Raw genomic sequence first — 25,052 nt, 5'->3', positions numbered from 1 at the left:
AAGTACGAGCTCCGGGCTTGCACGTTTGGCGAGTGTGTAGTCTGCTAGCAATGATGTGATGACAGGCAAGAATTCAATCCGTCGGCTTCCTAGGGTCGTAGACGTCGTATCCTTCGTCGGCGGTGTCGCTCTCGTCTTCGTCTGCCAGCGCCGTCTTCTCTTTTGCCTCGTGCTTCGAGGCACCGCCCTGGTCGGCGACCTTGTCCTCATCGCCGCCGACAGGGGCAAAAGCGCTCTTGAAACCGCTCTTCTTGAAGCCGCCCTTCTTGAAGCCACTGGCAGGGCCGGCTGCACCACTGTTCCCCGGGCCGCCCTCGCCCAGCTTGATGCTGATCAGGCCTTCGGTCTTCTGCTCCGCCTTCCTGGCGCGGGCGGCGGCCGTCGGGTCCTTGACCATCTGCTTCATGTCCTTCATGCGCTGGCGATGGGAGTGATCGTAGGACGACAGGTGGGCCTCGTAGTCGTTCATGCGGCTGTAGCCCTTGGAGCACAGGTCGCAGTAGAAGGACTGCATGGCGGCGCGGGCCGAGGCCGTCTGCGCGCTGGGCAGGGTCTGGTGGCGTGGCGGCATGTTGGTAGCGATGCGGCCGACGTGTCTGCGGGTACTGGCATACAGGCGGCTCTATGTTGCTGGCGCAGGAGACGAGTGCGCGATGCTGTGCTGTATGGCGGGCGTGCGAGTTGGTGATGTTGGGGTGGTCTGTTGGCTCTACATTGTGTGCTGTAGCTTGGCTGGCTTCAACGTTGGAGGTGCCCGACAGTACCTAGGTACCTAGGTAGGTAACTTAAGCCCCCACGATCAACTTAGGCCATCGCAGCTAGAGCGCTGACCTGCAGCTCCAGCCGTTCAGCCGTTATAGCCAGGTTGCCAGGGGCCCCAGCTGTGAAATTGGGGCTCTGTCATTGGAAGCTTTGGCAGCGCAGCGCCACTCAGGATCCCCGGTGTTAGGGGCCATTACGTAGCCGACTCCAGCGCGTCGCGCCTCGAAAGAAGCCCGCCTGAGATCGACCCTGAAGATAGCCTCACCCGCGCTTCTCAGAGAACTTGATTGTCCAACCTGATCCCAGTCCGGCTTGTGCAGGATCCTGCGTCCGCCGCCATGGATTCGAGCACGCCCTTGAATCACAAGGCCTCGCAGGAGACGCTGATATCTCTCCTGCAGCTGGATCCTTCGCCTATCGACAGCCCGTCCACCGACAAGGAGCTCCCTCCTCTGCCCGAGGAAGAGGTAGAGGCCTCGACCGACACCCTCAGGTCGCACCCTACCTCCTCCACCTCGCACACGCCGGCGTCGCCGTCGGCCATTGGCCTCAGCGGCGGCGGCCGTGGGCCAATATATTACTGTTCGGCCGCCGATTGTCCCTGCCCCTACACATGAGCCTAGATTCTGACTGCCACAGTGACCAGGGTCCAGCGCTATTCCTCCTACACCTTTACCCTCTTCGCCGGCCTTCACATGGCCAACACCTCCCTGATACCGCTCATCTATCAGTCTGTGCCGTACTCCGAGCCCTTCCTGCTCATGACCCGCGAGATCTACCAGACCCGCATCTCCGAGCCGCTGCTCATCGGCCTCCCCATCGCCGCACACATCCTCTCCGGTCTCTCGCTGCGCCTGATCCGCCGCCACCAGAACCTCAAGCGCTATGGCGGCGAGACGCCCGGCATGTACGCACTGCACAGGGCCAACACGTCCAAGACAAGCAGCTCCGTCGCCAGCGGCGGTTCGCGCAGCGCCCTGCGCATGTGGCCACCCCTGAGCTACGTCAGCATCAGCGGCTACGTGCTGATTGTACCCCTGGCGGCCCACGTCTTCATCAACCGGGTGCTGCCGCTCGTCGTCGAGGGCGACAGCTCGAATATTGGACTGCAGTACGTGGCGCACGGTTTCGCAAGGCACGGCATCCAGCCCTGGATCGCCTATGCACTGCTGCTGTCCGTCGGCGCAGGGCATATGGTATGGGGATGGGCAACCTGGTTAGGAGTCGCGCCGCCCACGGCTTGGAAGAAGACTACGATAGACAAACAACTGAGGAGGAGGAGAAGGCGGGCGTGGTGGGGAATCACCGGCCTCGCTGCCCTGGTTGCCGGCGTGTGGGCAGCTGGGGGCCTCGGGGTGGTCGCTCGTGCTGGGCCTGCAGACGGGTGGATAGGGACCGTCTATGACGGGATATATAAACATGCCGGGCAATAGCCTCTTCATCTCAGGGCCTCGTGTGGCCTGAAGTGAGTCGTGCTCCATCACATGTAACAACACTTAATGAACCACGATACGAGCACGCCTTCAGGAATATTACGCAAGTCTTGTGTGGGGGTTTACACTTGCTTTTTCGGTACCTTCTACCTTTTGAGTACGACTGACAGGAGTGCAGTGAATCTATTACTTGTATAGAATCCCGGCTGTGATACACGTCCCACTCACTCGCTCACTCATATCAATATCGGTCACTTGCGAAATCGGGATTACAGAGCAAAGCGCATGACTCAACCGAGTTTTGTACTCTGCCCTGCCCTCGTGGCCAATACTAGCCATTCTTCCCCCATGCCTTCATCCTGACTTTATACGCCTCGCTTTGTTCCATCTCCTTTGGGACCAGCTCGCACGCCTCTTTGGAGCACATCGGACTCTGTGCCAAGTTCGAGCAGCACGTCCCACGCATACATATCGCCGATGGATACCACTGGCGCTGGTTCTTCGACCATTCCACCTGGGTCGGCGAAGAGCAGCGGTGGTAGTAAATCCCTGCCGTTGCCTGCCATTGTGGCTTCGGGTACGGAGCTATGGCATTGTAAGGCAATGCGTGCAGGCCAGGCGTGAAGAGCAGCATGAGCAGCACGAGCGCCCAGATGATACCTGGATAGGATATTCGATGGCCGAATGACACTGATGGCATGACGTGCGACTAGCAAGCTTGGTGTCTTGGTGAAGTCGCTATCTCTGGGTAATGAGACCGCGAACCGGCTCTTGGTGGTTCTGCGTTTACCGCGTGGTCAACGCGATGAGAATCAATGGCTCGTTCCCCAACTTCAATTATCAAAACTGATTCGTGAGAGTCGGAGTTGCATGTGTAGGCTCCCAGCGAGAGAGATACCCAAAAAACGTAATATTTCGCGCCGGCGCTGTTCTCCAGACAGTGAATATTCACCGAGCTCTCTTGCGTATGTCAGTGTCTGATCGATGTTTTTCCGCAGGCATGTCACTAACGGTGGACTGAATAAGCCAGAATAAATTGATCTTCCTGGCCTTGCTTTGAACAGAGCACTATCGTGTAAGTAGACTTTCACGAGAGTAGACTGTAGTTACTCAGACCCATTCATGGAACGAACTACTCGTCCTGAAAGAGCCAGAAAACCGAGTGTACAAAGGGTTAGATCACAAAGGCAATGGCCCGAGATAAGGAGTTTCTGCAACAAGCCCACTGGACTGACAAAACACCATGATTAGATGTGACTACGCAATTCAATGGGTCCCCCGAACCCTCCAGCCCCTCTAGCCCTTGTCATAGTCACCCCGAACAAGCCAAGCCCTGGTCTGTTTCTGCCACCAAGGCCAAACCAGCAAAGCTTAAACCAGGTTGCAGAAACGACTCCGACGCACGTGTTGCGAGCTGCCAACGCTTGTTGAAACGATGTACGGGCCCGCTAATGCATCGGACGCGTCAGCCGAACCCGTGAGGTTGGATGATCCCCGGATATGTCGGGGTCTCGTCAGGAGATGGACCGGGGTCCTAGAGCCGTGCCAAGAGAGCAGGTCAGGTCTCCCAAACAACTTGGGCAGTGCTCCTCAGAGGATCAGATGCTCTGGACTTCAAAGGGCATTTGAATGACTCTTAAATCGAAGATACTGCGTACACGAACCCATCATGAAGTGCTTCTCAGTAAAGTTTCTCTGACGCCAAAATCGGTTGAAACAGTTCAGTTGTTAATCCTAGGCCGTGTTGCGCAACAGAGCCAGTGAATGCTCCCATTGCCCGATAATTCCCTCAACGCATCCCACCTGAGCAACAGGTGTAGGCCGATGGTCTTTTGTATACTGTTAGCCTTGATATTGGCTTGGCCATTGCCATTGGCTTCGACGCTATCATCTGGGAGGTGAGCAGCGCACGGTCGGTAGATTTCAGGTTGTACCAAGCTACCAAACTCTTCGTTGGGCTTTGCGGTCTTCATGCGCGCTTCAACATTCATACCATCAGTCTGGCGCCGCGCACAGCCCGTTTTGGATCAAGTTGGCATCCCAAGGGCCAGGCCGGAGTGTCTGCACGCCCAATGTTACTGGGACACTCAATGAAGGTGTGCCCAATGTGCTATCACGATAAGGCAGCTGGCCAACAGCTGTTGGTTGCATGAACCAAGTTCGGCCTCAACTCTTGACAATTGAGGCAAACCAAATGTGCAAACCTGACCGAACTAGAATATCTCAAGCCACGGACGACATGTGCGTGACTCTATTCGAAGATACATCTGATCATGCCACGAATACTGCCAAGAGAGCTCCTAGAGGCTCAACTTCACCAAGTTGAGCTACTCTTGGCGATGTATCCCGATGATGCTGAGATTGAGGGTGCCTGTCAAAGCGCGCACCGAAACCTGGCAAGTTGGGTAGCTGGTGATTCCGATATGCCCACGGACGTTCCTGATCTCTTGTCCATATCTCTCAACCTTGACTTGTCGAATGATGTCGAGTTTGACGAGCAAATGCAGGCACGAGCGATCCCCCTGAGTATCTCCATCCCACTTCAATATGGAGGCGATGAGATCCCCGCGGATGCGCCTGTCACCCGGGTCAGGATAAAACAGCCGCCTTGGATGAGCAAAGCCGAGCTTTCGAAACTCCAAGCAGAGTTGCCTGATGAGGACCTGGACCTTGTTTTGGACCACATCAGGCAGGCTTGCATTGAATACATTGAGTCCAGTCGCAACGTCGCCCAGGTAGAGCCCCAGAGAGGACACGACGAGCCCCTGGTTCGAGTATGGTTCTATTTCCCGTCAATCAGTACGCGCTCCAAGCGTGATGACTTGATTAACCATGGACCCTCATACGGCCTGACTGGATTCCTTCTCGCGGGCAAGCCTGGCATCCTTTGTCTGGAAGGGGGTTCGAGGAGTATTGATGAGTATATGAAGTTCATCAAAACCGACAGCTGGGGCGATATCCCGGCCCACCACAAGAAGGTTAGCGAGCGCTACCGAGAGATATCAGATGTCCAAAGAGTCTTCAAGGACATCCAAGAGATCACAGATACAGTCGGCGAGAAAAGGGGCGAGAGAGCGAACCGGGGCGACATGAAAGCGGTGGAAGCCTGGCTGGACGAGAGGGGACTGGGCGATGCCTTCAAGAAGGTCTTAATGTGATCTTGTATCTGCGTACCTCAGACTTTCTCGTACAACACGTCCGTCCTCACGGTATACTTGGTTCCCTTCGTAACCAGGGATCCCTCATGGTATAAATCTCTCTGCTGGAATACCAGCACACTGCCCGCCTTGGGATCGACCTTCACATAGTTGTTCTCGGGGTCCTTGTAGTCCAACATAAAACTCGTGGCACCCCCTTCCAACCCTTCGTGATTCAGATACAGGTGTACAGTCAGAAAACTTCTCTTCCCGCCAATCGAGGTTACCGCGTCGCAATGGGGTTTGAAATAGTCGCCAGCCTCATATTTCAAGAATCTGAGATCTTCACTCAAGTTAGAGATCTGCCACCTCTCTTTTCTGACTGCTGGGATGGCCCCCGTGATATCCATTGCGTTCCACAGGGTCGTGATATTCTCAGGCAAAAAGGGCATGATCCGTGCTAGCAGGGCTTCAGCTACAACAGGCGAGCTGAAGATGATTCGGCCACAGCGCCTGGTCTCTTGTTGATGGACCGCCAAGCCACTGTAAGCCGTGAGTGTGGCTGCGGGCCAGGGTTCGCCGTCTAGAGGCTCGACAAGAGAACGCAAGTCTTCGCATTCGGTGGGCGTTAGCAAGTCCTCAATCACCACCGCCCATTTGTCATCTATGCCGGTGTCCTTGAAGTGAACGGGTTTAACAGAGGCGGTCGGCGGAGTGGGACCACTTAGGATGTCGGTCAGCTTCATGGCAGTTGCTAATGAACTTGTTCAATTGCAGGTGCAAACTTGTACAAGCTGTACTCCATTGACGGCTGCATTACCGACCGAGGGAGAAAACTTTTTGAGGTGACCTTGTTCTTCCAACATACGAATTGGTAGTTCCGCTGCCTGGAAGACAGGGATAGTTACTCACCCATCCAATCATCTCCACAGTCGATCTGCTGCCTGTTTGCAGTCGTACCATCTGGAGCAAAACACCAACATAGTTGATCAAGGGTCGTCAGGTCAAGGTGACCAGACTTAACGGATCAACTCGACGACAGCAAATCCCGTAGTGGGCTAGGAGTCGCATGTGCTGCGCCTACACTCCTACAACTCGCCGATGCACACTATCCACTACATCTCAGTCGACACCGCTGCCAAGGAACTTGCTCCGCGCATTGCCGCATTGTATTTCGCTGAAAACGAATTCAGGACCGCGGTTTCGAATGTTGCCATATCATGGTGTCCATATCATGCATGTATGGTGCTGGAGGATTAAGCTTTCCCAGTGAAGGCTGCCCCACGTTGGCGGGTTACCCAGCAGACTGGTGTAGCTGTGGTGCAAGTTGCGAAACGACCTTCGCTGTCGGACCTCCGGCATACAGCTTGAACTTACCGTTGAGCCTCATGCTTCTGGTTTGCCATCTCACAAGATACTAGCCTGTCTGCCTCTTGGCCACCATCAACCGCAATTTGATTAAAGACAGCTTGCTCGGGATCCTCAAAACCATACCATCGAGTGGAGAAGTCTTTCTCTCTCTCTCTCTCTCTATACTATGGCAGAAGACATGATCCAGAAGGTTGTCTCCACTTTGAGAGCCAACCCTGCTTTGACAGGCCTCATTACAACGGCAGCCGTTGGTGTCGCATGGTGCGTTTCTCGCTCCCTCACATGAAATAACGTCTAATAACAAAAGGACTGTGAATGATTTCCTGGAATGGAAGTCATTTGGCACTGGTGGAACGCCGCCGACTTGGGCGTGAGTGGCACCTTCTTGCCTCTCGGCATCCGACTTAGAACTGACGTTCAACGCAGCGGGTACTGGAAGATTACCAAGCTGCGCGTTAACGCACTTCTCCGCGGAGATGACCTCCTAGATACATCTGTCTTGAGCAGGTCTGGCCCAGGCTACCTCGTCAACCTGCCCAGACGTTCTGGCTCACGCCCCAAGCTGATGCCCCGCATCCTGCCCCAGAGACAGGTCCCCGAGCAGATGCTTTCAACGGCTTCACGCACGCAGCTGCACGCACTCGTCACCAGCATCGCTGCCTCTCGGCCTGACCTGTTCGAGATAAAGCCTTCCCATACAGAGGGAAAGACCACCGAGGGTTTGTATGCGCGCAAAGACGTCGAGACACTCAACCCTATTGCTCGAGACCCGGTTCTGGATCACGAGATCGCCCACTCGCATCCTGCTGAGGACAGCCTTCATGTCTGGCTGTCGGATCGTGATGCAATAGATGTCATTGAGAAGGGCTGGGGCCAACGGTTCTGCTTGCCGTTTGTGAAGAGCGGGTGGACGATGGTGTATGCTCCGAGAAACCTGGAGGAAGTCCAAGTTGTTGAGTCTATTGTAAAGGCAGGAGCGAGCTTCATCACGGGGACTGAAGTCTAGATGAGGATAGCCGTTTCCTTGCGTGGTACTATATGAATAACTATTCTCTTCTATATCGCCACCCTCATCCATTGTTTACGTATAAGTCCAAGTTCTCCACCTCCGCCGCCCACAGCCTCCAGGGTTTGTCCTGTGTCCCCTCGTTCATGATCCTACATCCTTCTATCATCTCCTCCGACATTGCCTCGAAGCCATCATCGCCTTTAGTGGCACTACCTCCCTCTACTAAGAATGCGCTTCGTATAATCGCAGTACGAGTTTGCGCACTGGCATTGATCTTCGTGTAAATAGCCCTATAAACAGCCGTCTCAATGTCTGTGCCATGCGTGGTATACCCATGCCTCTTCATCAGCACAACATTTCGATCAGGCTTTGGAGACCCCGACGCGGGGTTTACGGAGAATGCCTCGGCTAGAGCTGTGCCAAAACGCGCATTGCGTACGAGCATATCCTGACGATCGCCCTGTTCATACACCTTCGCGATATCAAAGATAGGGACCCGGGCACCTGGAACGCCATTCAACCTCGGGCACAGCATTATCAACAATGAAGCTCACCTAGAAAGCCCGCCATGTGGAACACCGGTAGCAACTGCACACCGGTAGCTGCGACATAGGGAAGGACATCTTCAGCATGGCTGTGGATCACGCAATTGATAGTCGGATACATCCTGAATATCTCGCCGTGTATGAACCGCTCCGAGTAGCCCTTCTTGGCGTTTAGGTCAACTGTGCTAGAATCCTTGACCCAGTACTCGATCAGGTCGTCGGGGCTGGAAACAAGCGCTGGTGCCATGTACCCACACATGATATAGATGTCAGCATTTTGCGGGTGGCGTATGGAAATGTGGCCATATGCGTCGACCACGCCGTGGTGGTGCAAGATATGGTTCGCGGTGATGAGTTTCCGTCTGAGCTGACCATGACCGGCTTAGCAACTGCGTCGGGGTCCATCCGGGAATCTCAATCAGGCACACATACTTCTTTCACGTCCTGTTCGGCCCATCGGCCTCCTTGAGAAGGATTGGGATTCGAATACCAGTCCATCTATGGAAATTGGTCAGTGTATTTTCCTGTTCCGTTCCGTGTCAGATTTTACCGTTCAAGAGGTTGAGTAACAACGCCGGCAAGTGAGGGCAAGAAGCTAAACGGCTTAAACAGGTGAACAAAACATGTGTTCTGTTGGTAGCATTCCGGGAGGGACTCAGAAAAGCGGAGTTCATTGATGATTGAACAGATGTCCAATGTCAAATCTGCACGCCCCCCGCTTGTCTCGGATAGACCCGAGTTAAAGTTTAGATGCAACTCCCCTCGGCGGACTCGGTGTTCCCCATTTGGCTCCGGTAGTACAGCTATGCAGTGCTAGCGTGGCATGCCACAAGTACCCAAGGGCCAAATGGTGATTCCCATCTCTGTACGGATCCTACCAATCCCTCCTGTATGATAAAAGAACATCATGGGTTCAAATTCGGATATGTCATTTCATGTGTTAATTGTAGGGGGTGGTACGTAAATTTTTTTTGTCTTTGATTAATGCTAATTACATCCCCAGGCTTGGCTGGACTCTCACTTGCTCATGGACTTAGAAAGGTGATCGAACTCCCTGCGGCCAAAACTCACCTTTATTTTGGCTTATACGATGCTTAGCACAACATCTCATTCACCATTGTGGAACGAGAGACGGCGCCACGAGACCGAAACTGGGGCGTTACCCTATCATGGGGACACGCACAGCTTGAGCGCCTTCTCCCACCCGACTTGTATGCAAACCTACAAGCTTGCCAGCCAGACTCCTCCCTCGATGTCAAGACATCCAAGAAGCAGTGCGCTCTCATTCGCGACGGAGCCACGGGGGCTGTTCTCAAGGCCGCGCCGTACCCAGGGGTTCGAAGACTGCAGATCCAGAAGACGAAAAAGATATGGGCGAAAGGTCTAGATATCAAGTATGGGAAGAAGCTGGTTGATATCGAGGTCCTTGATCCCGCTATCAATTCGGGTCAGAGAGTACTCGCTAAATTTGAGGATGGCACTACAGAATCTGCCTCCGTGATCATCGGCGCCGATGGCGGCACGTCAAATGTTCGCCGGTGGTTGCTTGGAGAGGAGCTGGCCGCGCAAGAAGTCCTCCCTTATTCGTTTATGAATTTCCCGTTCACTCTTCCCGCGGAAAAGGCACTTTGGCTCGATAACGAGATGAATCCTAATGTGGATGTTGCACCGCATCCGAAGAGTATGTACATGGGCATCTTTCTTCTCGACAAACCCGACATCGATAGACCGGAGACTTGGATGTTTTACATTCTCACAACCTGGCCAATCAAAACTAAGGAGGACCAGGACAACACGGAAAACCGCCTGGAGAGGCTGCGGAGTCATATGGATGGCTGGGCGGATCCTTATCGTAGTGTCGTGGAGTGGTTGCCAGATGACGTTATCATCAGAAAGGACCAGTTGCGAATTTGGCACCCGATACCGTGGGATAACCACAATGGTAGAGTGACATTGGCAGGTGATGCAGCCCACAGGTAAGATATAAATCAAAAATTGTATTGGGGCATTTATAATCAGACTAACCACTGACTGCTAGCATGACTTTCCACCGTGGACAGGGTGGTAACTTGGCTATTCAGGATGCCGATGAATTTGTCAAGACGATGCTTGCCGTGCGGGGTGGTACGAAGTCACTTGAAGAGGGTGTAAGGGAGTACGACAAGAGCGTTTTGGAAAGAGGTGAAGAAGTTGCCACGTCCAAGGCGCAGACCATCGCATTTCATGACTATGAAAACTTTCTTAACTCTCCTGTCGTCCGTATGGGTATTAAGCCACTAGCAACATAGAGGGAATATGTCACAGGCTCGCTTCGCGGACGTATATGCGAACTGGGAGGCAAGGCTCTGAGTAGCTTTCATTATTCAGAGGGCTTGGGGCGTCGTCAAGGTCTATATTAAACGCCCCTTAGTCATATCAATTGGTATCAGGGAGGGCAATCAGCCATCTCGATATGAAGTCTGTGGACAACGAACTATCTAATTAGTTCAGGGCTGAAGTAGCCACTATGTACAGTAACTGACGTAGAAATCATGATTCATGGCTGAGGTTAAGTCCACATGGCAAAGTCTTGCCCTTGATGCTGAGGCAGCATATGCGTTCATCCCCGGGGCGTGAAGTGGCGGGAAAAGGCATCGCTGACCTGCAAAGTCCGAGGAGATACAACTTCCCAATTGGTCACGCGAGCATCAACTGACGAGCTGTTAGCGCAGCAGGGCTCTCCCCCCAGTGTAGAGCAATTGGATACGAAATACGAGCCCATTGATACAACGTTAGCATACTGCTGACTTCTAAGTCGCAAGCGAAGTGTGGTCCGCTTGGCACTCGAAGAGTATGCATGTTGAGGAGGACCATTGCCCAAATCGGTACGAGCTGATCTGTACTAGCCAATGAACTTCGGCTCCACACAACTCCACTTAGAAGGCAGTACCTGACTCTAGTCATCATGCCTATATTGCACTGCATGACGTGAATGCTAATCATAACCACGTTTCTCAGTCTTTGACCGCAGAAGTTCGATCTGATTTTGATTTCTCCGTGTCACAGGAATGGGCATAATCTGGAGAACATCTATTTTGAGAAAAGGTCGCCTTGGGCCAAACGGTCGTGCCTCGTCACCATTGGACACAATTACGCTGCTCAAAAAGCCCAGTTACTACACAGTGCCGAGATTTTCTTGGCTTCGAGAGCGTACTGCAGAAATTCCATGTCCACGTCCTCCTCTTCAACTCCATCGCCCATTCGGGGGTTTCCAGGTTGTTACATGTGTCTCCCGTCATTCCCAATGTAATCTCTCCAAGCTGTTATTGGGTGATCAAAGAAACCGTCACAAACCCCAACATTGCCCTGAACTGAAACACCCTCATAAAATTGTACTCCCCAAGCCTCCATGTCCCAATGGCAAGCATTGCCATAGCTTCCTCCAACAATGCGCCAACCGGGAGAAGAGATGGGTTGGTACGCTTGCATAGTCCAGGGGTCATACACATCGAAACCCCCAAAGTATCCATGGAATGATGTCACGGTAGTCCCGCTCCGAGAGGAATTGCCTGGTCGCGGCGTAGTCGCCGCGGAGATACTCTCCCTTATAGCCTCGTTCTCCTTGGCCAGCATCTGCCTCTCCAGCTCAATACCATCAATGTCTATCTTCAACGCGTTGATATCTGACTGGAGCTGCAAGACGTAGTCGGCTTTCCGCTGTCGGTGCTGAAGCTGTGCTTTTCTCACTTGAGATCTTCTAGCTTGAGCCCGTTCCTGAGAATATTCTTCTTGACTTCCTGTCTCTTCCTTATTCCCTGTCAGGCATTTCTTTCTGCCTAAGTTTCGGTGAATTAGAAAAACCAGGGTATGTAACGTTCTTTGGCACATGACATACCTGAAATGTTATGGTTATACGGGACAAAAGTTAATTGCTTGGGAGAGCCTCTGCTTTCGTTGTTCCGCCAGAAGTCTGTGAAAGACGGCTTATCCGGCCTTGGTTGATTTTCAGCCATCGTTGGAACTTTACTATAGCAGGTTACAAACACAGATACCGTTATGGTACCAGGTTCGGGGTCAAGGCGCGATAAATGGAATATATATATTTACATTAGCTACACAGTATATGAAATAAGGATTTCACAGTACTGCGAGCATCAAGAAGGTACATGTGTAGCTGCATGGTGTCTAGGGCTGACTACGGCGCTATACTAGTAATCTGACCATTGCCCGGCCAGCTTACCTTTTCGGATTGATTTATTTCCCAATCGCCAACAATGGTTCCTGAGGAACCTGACCGTAGGTTTGGTTTTAGATAACGAAACAAATTACGTACGACTCCTATATTCGGAGCGTGACACTAATATTATGTTGCACGCACATCAGGAATCTCGTTTTAAATATATATTTTTTAGTGACCTTGTCATGTCATTTGCGCGGATTTGCTCGTCTTCCACCATTTCAAGTATGTGAGTAAATGAAACCTACTCACACAGACAAGAATGGAAACGCTTGTTAACAGTAATTGCATACAACTAGCAGCAAGCCCTTGGGGTAGCCTTGGATGTCCCAAGTGTTCACTACCTGTTGGTCTATTATACACATTCTATTGATCTCAACATTCTGCATAGGCTCTGTGACTGCTCGAATTGTACATTGCAAACATCTTGCTGTCTACACTTCGTGTACGCTGTAAAATTCCGAGATATTTGCTTGAACATGTGCCATTCCACTGCTGTAATCATGGCCTGTGGCATTTCCAGCCAATGCCATCTCTCCACAACGGGGCGAGCAGTCGAGAGATATGTTGCTTTCAAGCGTAGGTCGCCTCTTTCAGAAAGGCTCTCCGTTGAAATTGGGTTGAGTTCCATTTGCTGAATAGACCGCCCCGGGACTGGAGAAAGAACTCGGCCAAATATTTGGCATATAACACTTCGAATGTTCCGAAGTTCTTTCCGGTACAATAACACCGTGCTCGGTTGGCAGCACTGCCCAATCCTGTAGTATTCCGATGGCGCAGTCCTGCTGCGCAGTAAAGGTTACATAACCGCCTTCACTGATATATATCCTGGCCGCTGTCCACCAATGCCTCAGGCTGGCAGCTCATTCCGCGTCGGCTCATATTTGACGTCACTCCCACCAAGTTCTGCTGCTGCGTTGTCATAAGGCTTCTTCGGTTCGACTTCGTTATTTGGCGCCTCGGGATACGGTGCTGGGGTATTCGGCGCTTCATATCTCGGCGACACATTGTTGCCATATGGTCCAGGCTGATACGAGTGGGCTGGAGATGGTGCTTGGAAAGGCGGTTGCGGACTAGGGTAGCCTCTAGGAGCATTTTGCGTGTTACTGTTGTACGCTATTGGCTCGAAGGCAGCATTTCTTGCATCGCGTCTCTTTTTCTGCCGCCGCAGCAGGACGACAAGAGCAATTGTGAATCCTATCGTGCCAACTATTGTGAGAACTATAGCTACAATAATACCAGTCGACACAGCTTTTACGGTGTTTTGGGTATCATTGTAGCCTTTCTGGAAATCGCTGCTGGAGGTTGACATGGCTTCGTGGGTTTAGCAGGTAGGTATAAGTTGTGTCAGTGACCAACACCAACAGATTGGCCGCGTTGCAGAGTCGATTGCAGCGGGTTTGGAATAGGCTATGGACGAGCAGAGATAGGAAAGTTGGATGAACAGCGACTTCAAAGTCCATTCAAATGGCAGGGCGAAAATGGACTGTTGGTTCTTTATGTTTGTGCCGCTCAACCACGCCGCACTGAATCCTTCGAACTGCGGATCGGCCTTGGCATAGCCAATTCAGGCGCATGCGCTGTGCTGCGCCTTGCGAGCGCTGAGCGCTAGCAGCAGACCAACGCCAGATCGCCTTGTTTCAACGTCATCCAACCCGTTTCGTAAGACGAAAAGGGAGCATTCGTAGCTGAGTGATTGGGTAATAATGGACAACTCAACTACATAGGTACCTATCGAGAATTGGCCTAGACTGCCTCCCGAGTTCCACTCCCACTTGGCGGGTCACCTCAGCGCGGCATGGCTACATTTTCGGCACGATGGACCGGCCGCTACGGCGCATATCTCACAATGTCACGTTTCCAGGTATGTTGATATTGAGTAAGTCTGTAAACAAACCATGCCTTGATTGATTGGGTATTGCTGTAGGTAGTGAGGCTGAGACAATTTGACCTATAATTGGGATCTGACACACGACACAAAACGCACGTGGGCTACGGCGCATCTCTCCTCCTGAATCGTAGCGAAGCCTTCAGTGGCGGTACTCTTTGCAGCCCAAACCACACATTCTCCGGCCGCTTTTCCTGCATCTCGAAGTCGTAATGCAGTAGTATGTACGCCAACATCAACTTCAATTCACTCGACGCAAAAAACCGTCCGGGGCAAGCATGCCGACCGTGACCAAACGCCGTGTACTCTGTACTCGTCGTAGGCCATGCCTGGCGGGCCTTGTCCACGTACGAGCCCTCCGTAGTGCTTCGCTTCTCCGCGAAGCGAAAAGGCCTGAACTCGTACGGGTCTGGATAGATGTCACCATCGTGGAACACGGGAAATGACGGGCCGCAAACTCTAGTGCCCGGTGACAGCTCCACACCAGACGGAGTCTTGACGCCCTTGGGCGCAATGACAGTGCGGCTGGTGGCTATAGTGGCAAATGAGTTGAGGCGTTGCGATTCACGCATAGTGCTGTCCAGCTTTGGCAGTGCGGCGAGGGTTCGCTTATCCCATTGCCCATCGTGGGCGGCCAGAACCTCGCGAACCTCTTCGCGAAGCTCTTCGATGTACTCCTTCTTGGAGGCAAGAAGGTCGAACAATACGTGAGTAATCGCGAACGACGAAGTGTGGATAGACGCGAAGTTCAGCAGCATGATACGAGAGGCCAGCGTCTGGGGTTTCATGTTGTGAGGATCGCCCGAAGCTTTCGCCTGATGGATGGACCACTGGAGGAAGTCGTTTGGTTCCCCACGCAAGGCTTTGCCTTCTGGATCGTTTTGGCGGGCTTCATTGGATTGAAGCCGCCGAGTAATCTCAGGTTTCAAGATCCGGCAGAACCGAGCTGAATGGATGCGGAAAGGAAGCGTCAAAAGAAGCGCCACGAGCGGCCGAATTGGGCCCCAGAAGAACCGAAGGATGGCCGCGGCCATAGGCAAGTCGCGCGCGCAGGCAATGCCCATCTCTAGGAGAGCACTGTTACGACACATAGGCAGGCCGACGAAGACTCGGTTGGTAACTCGCCCAATGATCAGCTGCATACTCTCCCAAAGAACCACCTGCTTGAAATTTACAGTGTCGCGTCCCCAAATCTCCTCGAAACTCGTCTGAAGTTCATCGAACAGGTCCGGAATCAAGTTTCCAGTCTCCCTCGTAAGCTTGGTAGCTATGAGATGGTTGTGTAGCGGGTTCTCGATAAGACCCGGGTCGCGGACAACAAGGTCCAACTGCAGATCTTCCTTGATCGCAGCATGGTTGCTGAAAATAGAGTCGGGTTGGTCAAGGAGCCATTGCATTTCTTGGAGCGGCAATAGAACAAAATCCTGCCCTCCTGCGATAGGCAATAGACATGCTTCATCCCGGTGCTGTTGGTATGCCACGAGCGTCGAGGTTCGCATGTCCTTCGCATTTCGCCATCTTGCTTTCACCAAAGGGAACCATTCGCCCGGGCGCGAACCAACGATAGGAAGCCTGGGCAATGTTGACGGTCGCAGAATCTGGTACACGAGATAGCCTGCGATAAGCAGCGCGGGCGCCAGAACGGCAGGTCGGGTGATGATGTCCATGCCGGCGGACTTTGAGCTCCCCAGGCGAGACAGCGACAACGACGAGGGAAGATGCGGATGCTCGGTCGTGCGCTTATATTCGCTCAAGAGCGTTCTGTAGACTGTGAATTAAATACAGACCACGAACGGCGAGTTTTCGGACTATTCCAGTGAGGTGGGTGGTTGTACTAGTAGTCACACGCAAGATTGGTACTGTAGGACTCTGTGAATCCCTAGTTGATGAAGTCGTGACGGAAGGGTCCCGCCTCCCCTCCCACCATGAACCCACATGAGCACGGTCTTAGCAATCTTTAGCAGCGTCGATCTCCCCATGAGAAGCTAAACCTTACCCCAAACCATGAGTACACATAATAGGTTTGACGTCGGGAACAAGAGGATCCGCAGCCATGGGTTGAATTGGCGCAAGTGTGGCTCCAAACTGCCGTCCAATCCAACATCATTGTGTGGTAAGCGAGCTTATGCATGCAACATCGGCTTCTTCAGCTCGCGAGGGACCAATGGTCGACCATCGTTCCGGGGGTCTTCGTACCGATAGTAACGCAATGTCGCCAATTGACCAAAACGAATACGAAGAGGAAATCTGCAACACATGTGAGCAAGCTTGGCTGCTAGGTTAAGTACCTGCCAAGAAAGAAGCCTTCGCTACCAGTAGTAAGGTCGCATAAGGCACAACGCCACCTACACCAATGAAGTTTCGAACAAGTGAGCAAAGGAATCATGATATATAACCATTTTCGACTTATGAGGCCTGCGACCTGCCTATAACTCCATCACGTGTCCCCCTACAGGTTATAGGTCGCGACAGAGCGCGAACCACTATTTCTCCACATCTCGCGCGGCCTGGACATACCGAATCCCCATGAAGAGGATGCCCTCCAACAGGTGCATTTCGCTTACAGTTCGCAAAATGGTCAAGCACGGCAAAATCGCACAAAAGCATTCATCAACGAGAAGTGGGCGTATCTTTACCCGTGAGTGTGGCTTGCAGCCAGCCGGGCCCGGCCTCTGCTCTGTCCTTTACGTTGATCACCAATCTGGGGGCAACCATCATATTATGGAGTTAATCATGATTGCACTTGGTACGGACTGGTCTTAAGTGTGATCATACGCCAAGTCGTAGGTATCCTTGTGGCTCGTCCCCGCCGCGTGCTCTATCCTCACCCTTTTATGTATGCATCTGACGCGCACAACGAGCTGCCTCGTTCCCCTATATTCGTCCCTTGATTCTGATTTTCCATAGCAGTGACGCTTTTGCATATGGCGCACAGGATGGATAGTAACCGCTGTGCGCCAATGACGTCAATGCCTGGCAGTTCGTACACTGCTGCGAACAGAAGCTGGCCACCTTGTCAAACAACGCACATAGGGGAATGCGAAGGGATTTAGTCGTTCAATGGAGACCTGCCTACTTCGAAATCATAGCCGGCAACCCGTTATTGCTCGACGTGTGGCTACAGGGAACCAGAAGAGTCAGCAATCTGCCCGAGGATACCTCGTACTTCGTAAGGCATCACAACCGTTCCAGGCCGGCTGTCTTGACAGCGCACGGACATTTTAGACGCTTGGCGGCCGACGCGATCGATTGGTACAGGACTTTTCGCCGTACATCATTGAGGGACATACTTGGGGCGACGGCGACTTGGCTTTGAGCGACATAAAATGCCTCGATGTAACATATGCAAGGGCCTGGATGAATCAGTATCGGCTGTTGATGGCGTTCCGCTGAGCCAAATTCGCAAATCATTTGATGACGGTCGTGGTTGTCAACTGTGCGGCATCCTTCTCCAGGTTTATTCATGTCTGAAAGCTCCTATGACCGAGGAGCGAAATGTTCTCCTCAGCTGGGACACTATGAGACTCAGCGGGCTGCGGGTGGTAGTAAAGCAACACGGTAATTTGCTGTTCAGCGCCGATCTCTGCTGTTATGGAGGTGGGTTTCCCTGTTGGCGCAAATCAAGAATCGAAGCCCTCTGACTGTTCAAATAGAGGACAAGCCGCCTTGGAAATTGGAAAAACAAGGAGAGACGGTAACCGAACTATCAGGAAACACTGCGTCTGATGCTGCCATCTCAAAGGTATCTGCATGGCTTCAAGAATGCCAGTCAACTCACTCTTGCGCCAGATCCGATAGATCGACCTGCCCTCCTTTCAGAGTCTTGGATGTGTCCAAGCCTGATGCGGTTCGGTTGTGGTGTAACCAGGATAATGCTAAAATTTCATATGCTTGTTTGAGTCACTGCTGGGGAGGGACCCAGCCACTGATTACCACAAGCGCCAATATCTCGCAGCATCAAGAGCATGTCCCTTGGTCTGCAATTCCGAGATCGTTTCAAGATGCCATCACTATCACACGAAAGCTTGGAATCCCTTACCTTTGGATTGACTCGCTATGCATCATACAAGATTCACCAGAAGATTGGCAGTCGGAATCTTCGAAAATGGCCTCGATATATGCCGGCAGCACCGTGACCATTGCTGCAACCATGTCGGTCTCTGATCTTGAGGGCTTTACTGCTCTATCGCCACCTGAACACATTTCCCGGAAGTTTACCTACCTCTCAGAGACCGGAATACCCCACACCTTTCATGCCCGCAAAACCCTCGCCCATGGGCACACGCCAAAGCCCTATCCCCTCCTTACCAGAGGCTGGGTCTTGCAGGAACGACTGCTCTCACCTCGCGTTGTGCACTTCACGCGTGATGAAATCATATGGGAGTGTATGGAGCGTACTACCTGCGAATGTGGTTGTATCCGGTTTCTATGGTCGCCAGGGTGGGTACCCTTCAACAAAAATCTGCTTCATGAACCGAACTTGTCCATGATGTCAAGAGCTGAACTGAATGCAACCTGGCACCAGATTGTACAGGAATACTCCCGGCTCAATCTCACCTTTAGTCGCGATCGGTTGCCGGCCATCTCGGGTGCGGCGAGAATTCTATCCCAGTTCCAAGGGTCTGCCTATTATGCGGGATTATGGAGAGCTAGCTTTGTGAGAGACATGATGTGGAAGAGACATGGATCGAGCCAAAAATCCAAAAAGCTCGACAAAACCCCATCGTGGTCCTGGGCTTCGATAAACGCCGAGGTCACTTACAATGAGGATGCTATTACCACTACCGAAATGGTGGCTGTGATGGATATCATCATGGAACCTATTGCTACAAACGATCAATTTGGCACCGTACGTGGCGGATTAGCTGTGCTCTCCGGCTTCCTTGTTTCTTCCCACCAGGTGAGGGCAATGTTGAGGTTAGACGACCAAGAAGGGGATCTATACCGAGCTCTGCAAGGCCTAGGGGCCTTGAGTCTTGATGTTGACGAATACAGCGTTGCCGAGTCCAACATATACTTCTTCAAATTATCTGTGCAGACTCTTGTCAGCAGCAAGGCAAGAAACCAGGAGGTTTCAATAATATTGCTGAGTTCTGGTAGTGGGGCATGTGTCTACCGTAGAGTGGGCTTACTAGAAAGGACTTTTGAAGGACCGCAGCCAGAGATTGACATCTATAAAGATGTAGACGAAACAACTACTGTATCCATCGTCTAAGGGCCAGTCCGCCAAGTACCCCACTCTGGGGCTTGAAATCACCGCAAACCAACAAATGCCCATGCGAAACAGTTCCCGCGATGAAGTCTGACGAATTTAATGCGTATTTGTGGCATAGCCAAAGTTGGTTGTCGCGCCACGAGTATCGTGAGGCCGTCTGGTGTCAACACGTGCATAGCCCCGGTCGGCTGCCTCGGGCTGACTCACATCGGATAAGCCCAATTCGGTATACCGGAGCTCATTCTGCACATGCAATGCAATTCTGCAACCAGACAACAGACACCGTTCTATGGCTTAATGCGGTTGCGTGTAATTTATTGGTTTATCCAGCATGAATGGATAATTTCCACGGAACGGTCATGAAATGCCTCGTTGATTACACTTGTTGGTTGGAAATTGAGGGAGCCAACGCTGAGACCTGCAAACCGCTTTAGGAAATTCATTACGTGAAAGTTACCTAACTCGAGGGGTTGCTTCTGCCCTTTGAAGCGTGCATCGTTCTCCATCATTGCAGATTACCGAGGAGATGGGGAAATGAAGACTTATTCCCGCATTGCATGTGTATTGTCATTGCTTCTGACAAGCATCCAGCGCACTTGTAGAGTTGAGTATGAGACCATCCTCAGTAGGCTTGTACTGCGAAGCAAATTTGCCAGTTACCAACCAGACATGAACCGGCAATTCCATCTCTCAAGTGACTGACCAGAAGTCTGGTACTAATCTAGTACCAACCTTAGCTATGGCAGGTGCTGTGCCCGACTCCTCCAAAGTCAACGGCAATGTCCCTACGATCTCAACAGTTATCTGCGTCACATTAGCTGTCTTAATTCTATTTGGAGTCTGCGTCGCTCGGAAAACCAACTCATTAGCAGCATTGCGGGAGGCTACAACGCGTACAAGAGCGTCATGGAGAGGACGTGGACTAAACGACCAGAGCATCAACTCCATCCCCATCGTGAAGTATATCACCAAGCGCGATCTAGGCGTTAATGAACATGAGCTGGAAGCTTGCTTCCCGAGGACAAATGTTAGTCGGTTGCAAACTATACCGGAAAATACTAGCCTGGAACAGGACGAACGAGACGGAATTCGTGGCTATTCAATCTCAACTCTCCGGCGGTGGAGAGCTTTGATACCTCGACGGCCGATTCCTCGCTTGCAAAAGCCGTACCCAGGCGAAATTCAACAAGACCCCAGTTGCCCCATATGCACCGAAGATTTTGCCAATGGCATTAACCTTCGGAAGTTACCGTGTGGCCATGTGTATCACCCAGCATGTATCGATCAGTGGCTCAGGGACTTTTCTGTGACGTGCCCCTTATGGCAGGTATCTCTGGAACGTCATTCTATATATAGTCGCTAACGTGCTACTTTGCTTCACCAGCCGCGTCGACCTCAGTGTTTCGGCGACTGTAGCTGCACTTCCGCTACCAGTCCCGTCAAGCCTTCCTTCTTGTCCAGGTCACCAAAGATGATATTATCAACCTACCAATGTCCCTGATTAGCCGCAACTAAGACTTTCTCAGAGTGTGGACAGGCGTTGTGCAATTGGGGGGGAGGGGGGACACAATCAGGACAATTCAGAAGTTGAAAATTTGGGCTCACTGGGATCCGAAAGCCGACTACAGACAGTTTACTACATTATAATGCCCACATAATTAATTCTTGCCAGATGCAATTCGCTTGTTCAGCATGAGGCTTGTTTTCCACGCAGGCCTCCCGCTTTCAAAATGCTCATCGATCTGCTCCAAGCTCAGCCTTCCCGTCTCAGGAATAATCAGGAAAGTCAGAATGATGACCACAACCGTAATGGCGAAGTAGAAGTACCCGACATTGGTGCCCATGTTTCCGTATTCAGCATTTAGCATATAAGGAGTCCAGAATGCTGCGCCAAAACTGAACAAACCGTAGACCGATACAGCATACGACTGGCCGAAAGTCCTCATACGGAGAGAGTGCATTTCAGCAGAGGCAACCCAGGCGATCGGCCCACTGGTAGCACCAAAAACAAATGCCCAAAAACATAGAAAAGCCACCAGGACCGATTGTGCGGTATGAGATGACTGGCCTAAACCAGTGGCAGTCGCCGCGAATATGAGCATGCTTGCTCCCATAGCCGAGTAACCTGCAAGCAAGCTGCGGCGCCTACCTACCCATTCGCAGAGAAACGGGCCAGGGACTGTGCCAATAAGAACTGCATTCGAATATTAACTGCAAGTCACCCACTAGCTGAATACGATCAAGCTTACCGGATGCGCTGATAGCCACGTTCAATGCAAATGGCTGAGTCAATCCAATCTGCGCCAAGAACAGTGCGGTATAGGGAATAACAAATTGAACACCAGTTATGGCATTGCCAAGAAGTGCCAACACTGCAATATGTGTTCTTTTCCCATCATTCCCGCGGAATATACCGGTCCAAGTTGAACTTTGCCTAAGCGCACGCTCGAGTTCAATGTGCCGGTTCACTTCTTCGATCAGAGCCGTGATCACCGGCGACTCGAGCTCCTTTTTATTGAATTTTGCAAATGACCTTCGCGCGGCATCGGTTTTGCCCTTTGTCAAAAGCCATCGAGGGGATTCGTGAAAGCATAAGGTCAGAAGTCCAAGGATGATAGCCGCCGGTATTTGGCAAAAGATAGGTGTGCGCCACGCCCAGTCCGTTGAAAAGCTGGAAGAACCAAGACAAACCTGCACTCGACACCAATGAGACTCATATCAGACAGAGGCGGTAGAGGAGAGAATTGGTACTCACCGCACCAGCAACAACATTTCCGAGGGCAAGCCCAACATTATAGAAGCTCATCAGAAACCCTCTTTTTCCTGGGTTAACCGACTCCGAGCCCCAGGTAGGCGCCGCTGAGTATATCATGCCAATGCCTAGTCCTCCAATGCATTTGCAGACCATGTAGTTGGTGAAGCTTCCAGCTGTTCCCATCATACCTCCAGCACTAACCGCAATGATAAGACAAGCGACTTGAAGCGTACCTCTCCTTCCGAAGCGATCTCCGACTATCGCACTTAGAGCGCCACCCCCAGACACGAATAGAATGGTAAGCTGGACGAGAGATTGCTGGAGCGGTGTCAGAGAGCATACATCTCCTACGCAGGTTCCAAAAGCTCTTTTGTAGGAATCCATGATGAGGACGATACCGCCAAAGGCGGCATCGAAGTTGGCCAGCCATCCAAATGTGCCGACCCAAAAAGAAAAGACAAGCATATAAAGAGTGGTCTTCTGTCGGTGGACATCAGTAGTTGTGCCCTGAGGCACATCTTCATGGTGTGATGCATCATCGAGCATTTTCTCTGGATTATTCTGCACCCTCATCGCGACTAACGGTCGTTGAGGTATCGGATCTGTTGATACGCACGCGCGGATACTGCAGAACTCACGCGAGGAGAACGTCAAGTAGGCTGTCTCTACGTTAGGTGGTCAAAGGCGACTTCTCGCAGCTTAATCAAAGTGATTCAGTCCGACAGGGAACGATAGCGGTGCGCAGCACTCTGGAGCGTAGAGTGAGAAGCAAATGTCCTCCGATTGGGAAGGTGCTTGTTCAAATACTGGTGTAGACATTTGACTTTGTGGCCATGAACGTGCCAATCGGAATTGAGTGGACGCACGGGTGACAGAGAGAATGATTAGTTTCCCTACACATGTCATCTCAACCCTACAGCATGTACACAGTTCTATGGGAGGCTGTGGTGGGGGAATTGAAGCACAAGACGGATTCTCCACTAGTAGAACTTAAACCACAGGGCCAGCCTATGAAACCTTTACCTTTATGACAGACCAAGCCGGGGTCAGCTAGAACGGGCCGGATGTGTTGCTTTTGGCTGGGCACGGCCTCTGGCCGTGTGCCCCTGACTCGACGTTGCTTTTCGTCCAGAATGAATGCACGACACAAGAATTCGAACCGCTGGGTGACTACCACCACAACAAGCTTACGTGGCCCCCATATCCCTTCCGGACCAGTACCGTCGGCTCCACATTGCACTATGGTAGCTACCATATCCCACTTACCCCATGCTTCTCCGCATTATTCCTAGTACTACGGCACGGTTGCCGCAGTGCAACACGTGCTCAAGCATGTGGGGTGGCCGTTTTCATCCGACTTTCTAGGCTTTTTCATTGACATTCGTGATTATCACGCGGCTTGGGAACTATTTCACTGCAATCCTCCGGCTCTGGTGGGGGAACATATCTTCCGATCTTGTTTCCGTTTGCCGTGACTAGTTGTCGTCATCCCCATACCTCACGCCAAGCTGGCCCCTGCTTATACTTGTTCAGCACGGTATTGTCAGTCTGCGCCAGTGTGCGTATACTAGTTGACGACAAGCTTTTGGAACCCACTGTAGGACGTTCCGAATATCGGACGAGCCATCTTGTAATCTGCTTCGTCTTTATACTGCCGACCAGTTGGGCCGCAATTACCCTTATATCAACCCATTAGAAAGCATTTCGTTTCTCCGAATACTCCTCTCCATCCAGAGTCTCGAGCATACCCTCCTGTCTGTGGTCTTATTAAGGCTCATTATCATCCTCATATCTTTGCGCAAGACCGTACTCGACTGATAACTTCACTCACGCAACCAATTTTCTCGAGAAAGTTTGGAACCATGGCGACGCTTACTGTCGAGAAGTTCTTGGACTACATCCGAGCTTTCAATGAGCCGGACTACGATAAACAGCACGGCTTCTACTCCGACGATATTGAACTCGTCATCCCTGATCCTCAGATTGGCACGCTAAAAGGCAAAGAGGGTATTTTGAACCACTATCGCCCCATTCACAAAGCCGCCGTCGAAAAAGTCATTCCAATCAGTGTCAAGACTGAACCGGGAAAGTTTTTCCTTTCAATGGAGTCGTACTTCAGATATAAGGTAAAGACCGTCGCGGTCCACGACTTTCAAGTTGAGGAAGGAGATGTGATCAAGATCACATGCAGTGCCGACTACGACATCGATAATGAAGGGAGAATGACAAGGATCACATGTCAACTGGCCAAGGCGGAATTGCTTGAGGGAAAGCCAGATCTCCAACTGAGGATACGGGATAGTGAGAGCCGGGCAGAGCCTTCTTTGAGGCTGTACAATTATTAGCCCTTCACCACCAGAAGCTCCATTACCTGTAGCACGGCGGAAGCTTACAAGACGAAGATGGGACTGCTAGAAGTTTGCATCATTGAATACGATATTTCAACCTTGTTTAAGCTAAAAATCTGCGACTAAGAAGTTGCTGCATGTAGGGTCATTAGCATGTTTCGTTACCTACTAACCCTGTTGTGAGCCTAAAACCTCGGACTGCCCCTCCCCGGAGGGTTTCACTAATATGTTGAGTCACTTACATGCTCGTCTGATGGGCAATATCATTTACGTAGGCGGAACCCTGTCAAGGCTGGGAATCTTCGTCAGATAATATTCTATTCGAGTCTCTTATAACTTTTGTTTCCTTGCCCTATAGCTGATTCAAGTACGG

At 51.7% G+C, this 25,052-nt stretch overlaps 14 protein-coding genes across 14 annotated transcripts; 6 read left to right on the top strand and 8 right to left on the bottom strand.

Annotated features, from left to right (window-relative positions):
- Positions 1–73: 73 nt before the first annotated feature.
- On the bottom strand, positions 74–571 carry JN550_012114 (uncharacterized protein; the record flags this gene model as incomplete). The annotated part of the gene is made up of 1 exon (XM_049310554.1): positions 74–571. One exon carries the CDS (start codon positions 569–571, stop codon positions 74–76), a length of 498 nt encoding a protein of 165 aa, XP_049165946.1.
- A 529-nt stretch (positions 572–1,100) lies between these two features.
- JN550_012113 (uncharacterized protein) lies at positions 1,101–2,195 on the top strand (the record flags this gene model as incomplete). The annotated part of the gene is made up of 2 exons (XM_049310553.1): positions 1,101–1,326; positions 1,402–2,195. The coding sequence occupies 2 exons, from the start codon at positions 1,101–1,103 to the stop codon at positions 2,193–2,195; spliced, it is 1,020 nt and encodes a 339-aa protein (XP_049165945.1).
- Positions 2,196–2,560: 365 nt separating this feature from the next.
- On the bottom strand, positions 2,561–2,761 carry JN550_012112 (uncharacterized protein; the record flags this gene model as incomplete). Its single annotated transcript, XM_049310552.1, has 1 exon — positions 2,561–2,761. The coding sequence occupies one exon, from the start codon at positions 2,759–2,761 to the stop codon at positions 2,561–2,563; it is 201 nt and encodes a 66-aa protein (XP_049165944.1).
- A 1,707-nt stretch (positions 2,762–4,468) lies between these two features.
- Positions 4,469–5,353, top strand: JN550_012111 (uncharacterized protein; the record flags this gene model as incomplete). Its single annotated transcript, XM_049310551.1, has 1 exon — positions 4,469–5,353. One exon carries the CDS (start codon positions 4,469–4,471, stop codon positions 5,351–5,353), a length of 885 nt encoding a protein of 294 aa, XP_049165943.1.
- A 17-nt stretch (positions 5,354–5,370) lies between these two features.
- Positions 5,371–6,078, bottom strand: JN550_012110 (uncharacterized protein; the record flags this gene model as incomplete). Its single annotated transcript, XM_049310550.1, has 1 exon — positions 5,371–6,078. The coding sequence occupies one exon, from the start codon at positions 6,076–6,078 to the stop codon at positions 5,371–5,373; it is 708 nt and encodes a 235-aa protein (XP_049165942.1).
- A 791-nt stretch (positions 6,079–6,869) lies between these two features.
- Positions 6,870–7,709, top strand: JN550_012109 (uncharacterized protein; the record flags this gene model as incomplete). The annotated part of the gene is made up of 3 exons (XM_049310549.1): positions 6,870–6,964; positions 7,011–7,073; positions 7,130–7,709. 3 exons carry the CDS (start codon positions 6,870–6,872, stop codon positions 7,707–7,709), a joined length of 738 nt encoding a protein of 245 aa, XP_049165941.1.
- A 64-nt stretch (positions 7,710–7,773) lies between these two features.
- Positions 7,774–8,755, bottom strand: JN550_012108 (uncharacterized protein; the record flags this gene model as incomplete). Its single annotated transcript, XM_049310548.1, has 3 exons — positions 7,774–8,216; positions 8,267–8,624; positions 8,690–8,755. 3 exons carry the CDS (start codon positions 8,753–8,755, stop codon positions 7,774–7,776), a joined length of 867 nt encoding a protein of 288 aa, XP_049165940.1.
- A 409-nt stretch (positions 8,756–9,164) lies between these two features.
- Positions 9,165–10,545, top strand: JN550_012107 (uncharacterized protein; the record flags this gene model as incomplete). The annotated part of the gene is made up of 4 exons (XM_049310547.1): positions 9,165–9,213; positions 9,261–9,298; positions 9,356–10,233; positions 10,296–10,545. The coding sequence occupies 4 exons, from the start codon at positions 9,165–9,167 to the stop codon at positions 10,543–10,545; spliced, it is 1,215 nt and encodes a 404-aa protein (XP_049165939.1).
- A 970-nt stretch (positions 10,546–11,515) lies between these two features.
- JN550_012106 (uncharacterized protein) lies at positions 11,516–12,249 on the bottom strand (the record flags this gene model as incomplete). Its single annotated transcript, XM_049310545.1, has 2 exons — positions 11,516–12,072; positions 12,132–12,249. The coding sequence occupies 2 exons, from the start codon at positions 12,247–12,249 to the stop codon at positions 11,516–11,518; spliced, it is 675 nt and encodes a 224-aa protein (XP_049165938.1).
- A 1,074-nt stretch (positions 12,250–13,323) lies between these two features.
- JN550_012105 (uncharacterized protein) lies at positions 13,324–13,785 on the bottom strand (the record flags this gene model as incomplete). Its single annotated transcript, XM_049310544.1, has 1 exon — positions 13,324–13,785. The coding sequence occupies one exon, from the start codon at positions 13,783–13,785 to the stop codon at positions 13,324–13,326; it is 462 nt and encodes a 153-aa protein (XP_049165937.1).
- A 680-nt stretch (positions 13,786–14,465) lies between these two features.
- JN550_012104 (uncharacterized protein) lies at positions 14,466–16,028 on the bottom strand (the record flags this gene model as incomplete). Its single annotated transcript, XM_049310543.1, has 1 exon — positions 14,466–16,028. The coding sequence occupies one exon, from the start codon at positions 16,026–16,028 to the stop codon at positions 14,466–14,468; it is 1,563 nt and encodes a 520-aa protein (XP_049165936.1).
- A 2,438-nt stretch (positions 16,029–18,466) lies between these two features.
- JN550_012103 (uncharacterized protein) lies at positions 18,467–19,576 on the top strand (the record flags this gene model as incomplete). The annotated part of the gene is made up of 1 exon (XM_049310542.1): positions 18,467–19,576. One exon carries the CDS (start codon positions 18,467–18,469, stop codon positions 19,574–19,576), a length of 1,110 nt encoding a protein of 369 aa, XP_049165935.1.
- Positions 19,577–21,234: 1,658 nt separating this feature from the next.
- On the bottom strand, positions 21,235–22,904 carry JN550_012102 (uncharacterized protein; the record flags this gene model as incomplete). The annotated part of the gene is made up of 3 exons (XM_049310541.1): positions 21,235–21,770; positions 21,826–22,267; positions 22,332–22,904. The coding sequence occupies 3 exons, from the start codon at positions 22,902–22,904 to the stop codon at positions 21,235–21,237; spliced, it is 1,551 nt and encodes a 516-aa protein (XP_049165934.1).
- Positions 22,905–24,193: 1,289 nt separating this feature from the next.
- JN550_012101 (uncharacterized protein) lies at positions 24,194–24,676 on the top strand (the record flags this gene model as incomplete). The annotated part of the gene is made up of 1 exon (XM_049310540.1): positions 24,194–24,676. One exon carries the CDS (start codon positions 24,194–24,196, stop codon positions 24,674–24,676), a length of 483 nt encoding a protein of 160 aa, XP_049165933.1.
- Between the last annotated feature and the right edge of the window lie 376 nt (positions 24,677–25,052).

Source organism: Neoarthrinium moseri (assembly GCF_022829205.1).
Source record: "Neoarthrinium moseri strain CBS 164.80 chromosome Unknown scaffold79_Wmoseri_CBS_16480, whole genome shotgun sequence".
Taxonomy (NCBI): Eukaryota; Fungi; Ascomycota; class Sordariomycetes; order Amphisphaeriales; family Apiosporaceae; genus Neoarthrinium; species Neoarthrinium moseri.
The sequence above is the reverse complement of the archived record's forward strand: the minus strand, read 5'-3'. Positions and strand labels throughout refer to the sequence as shown.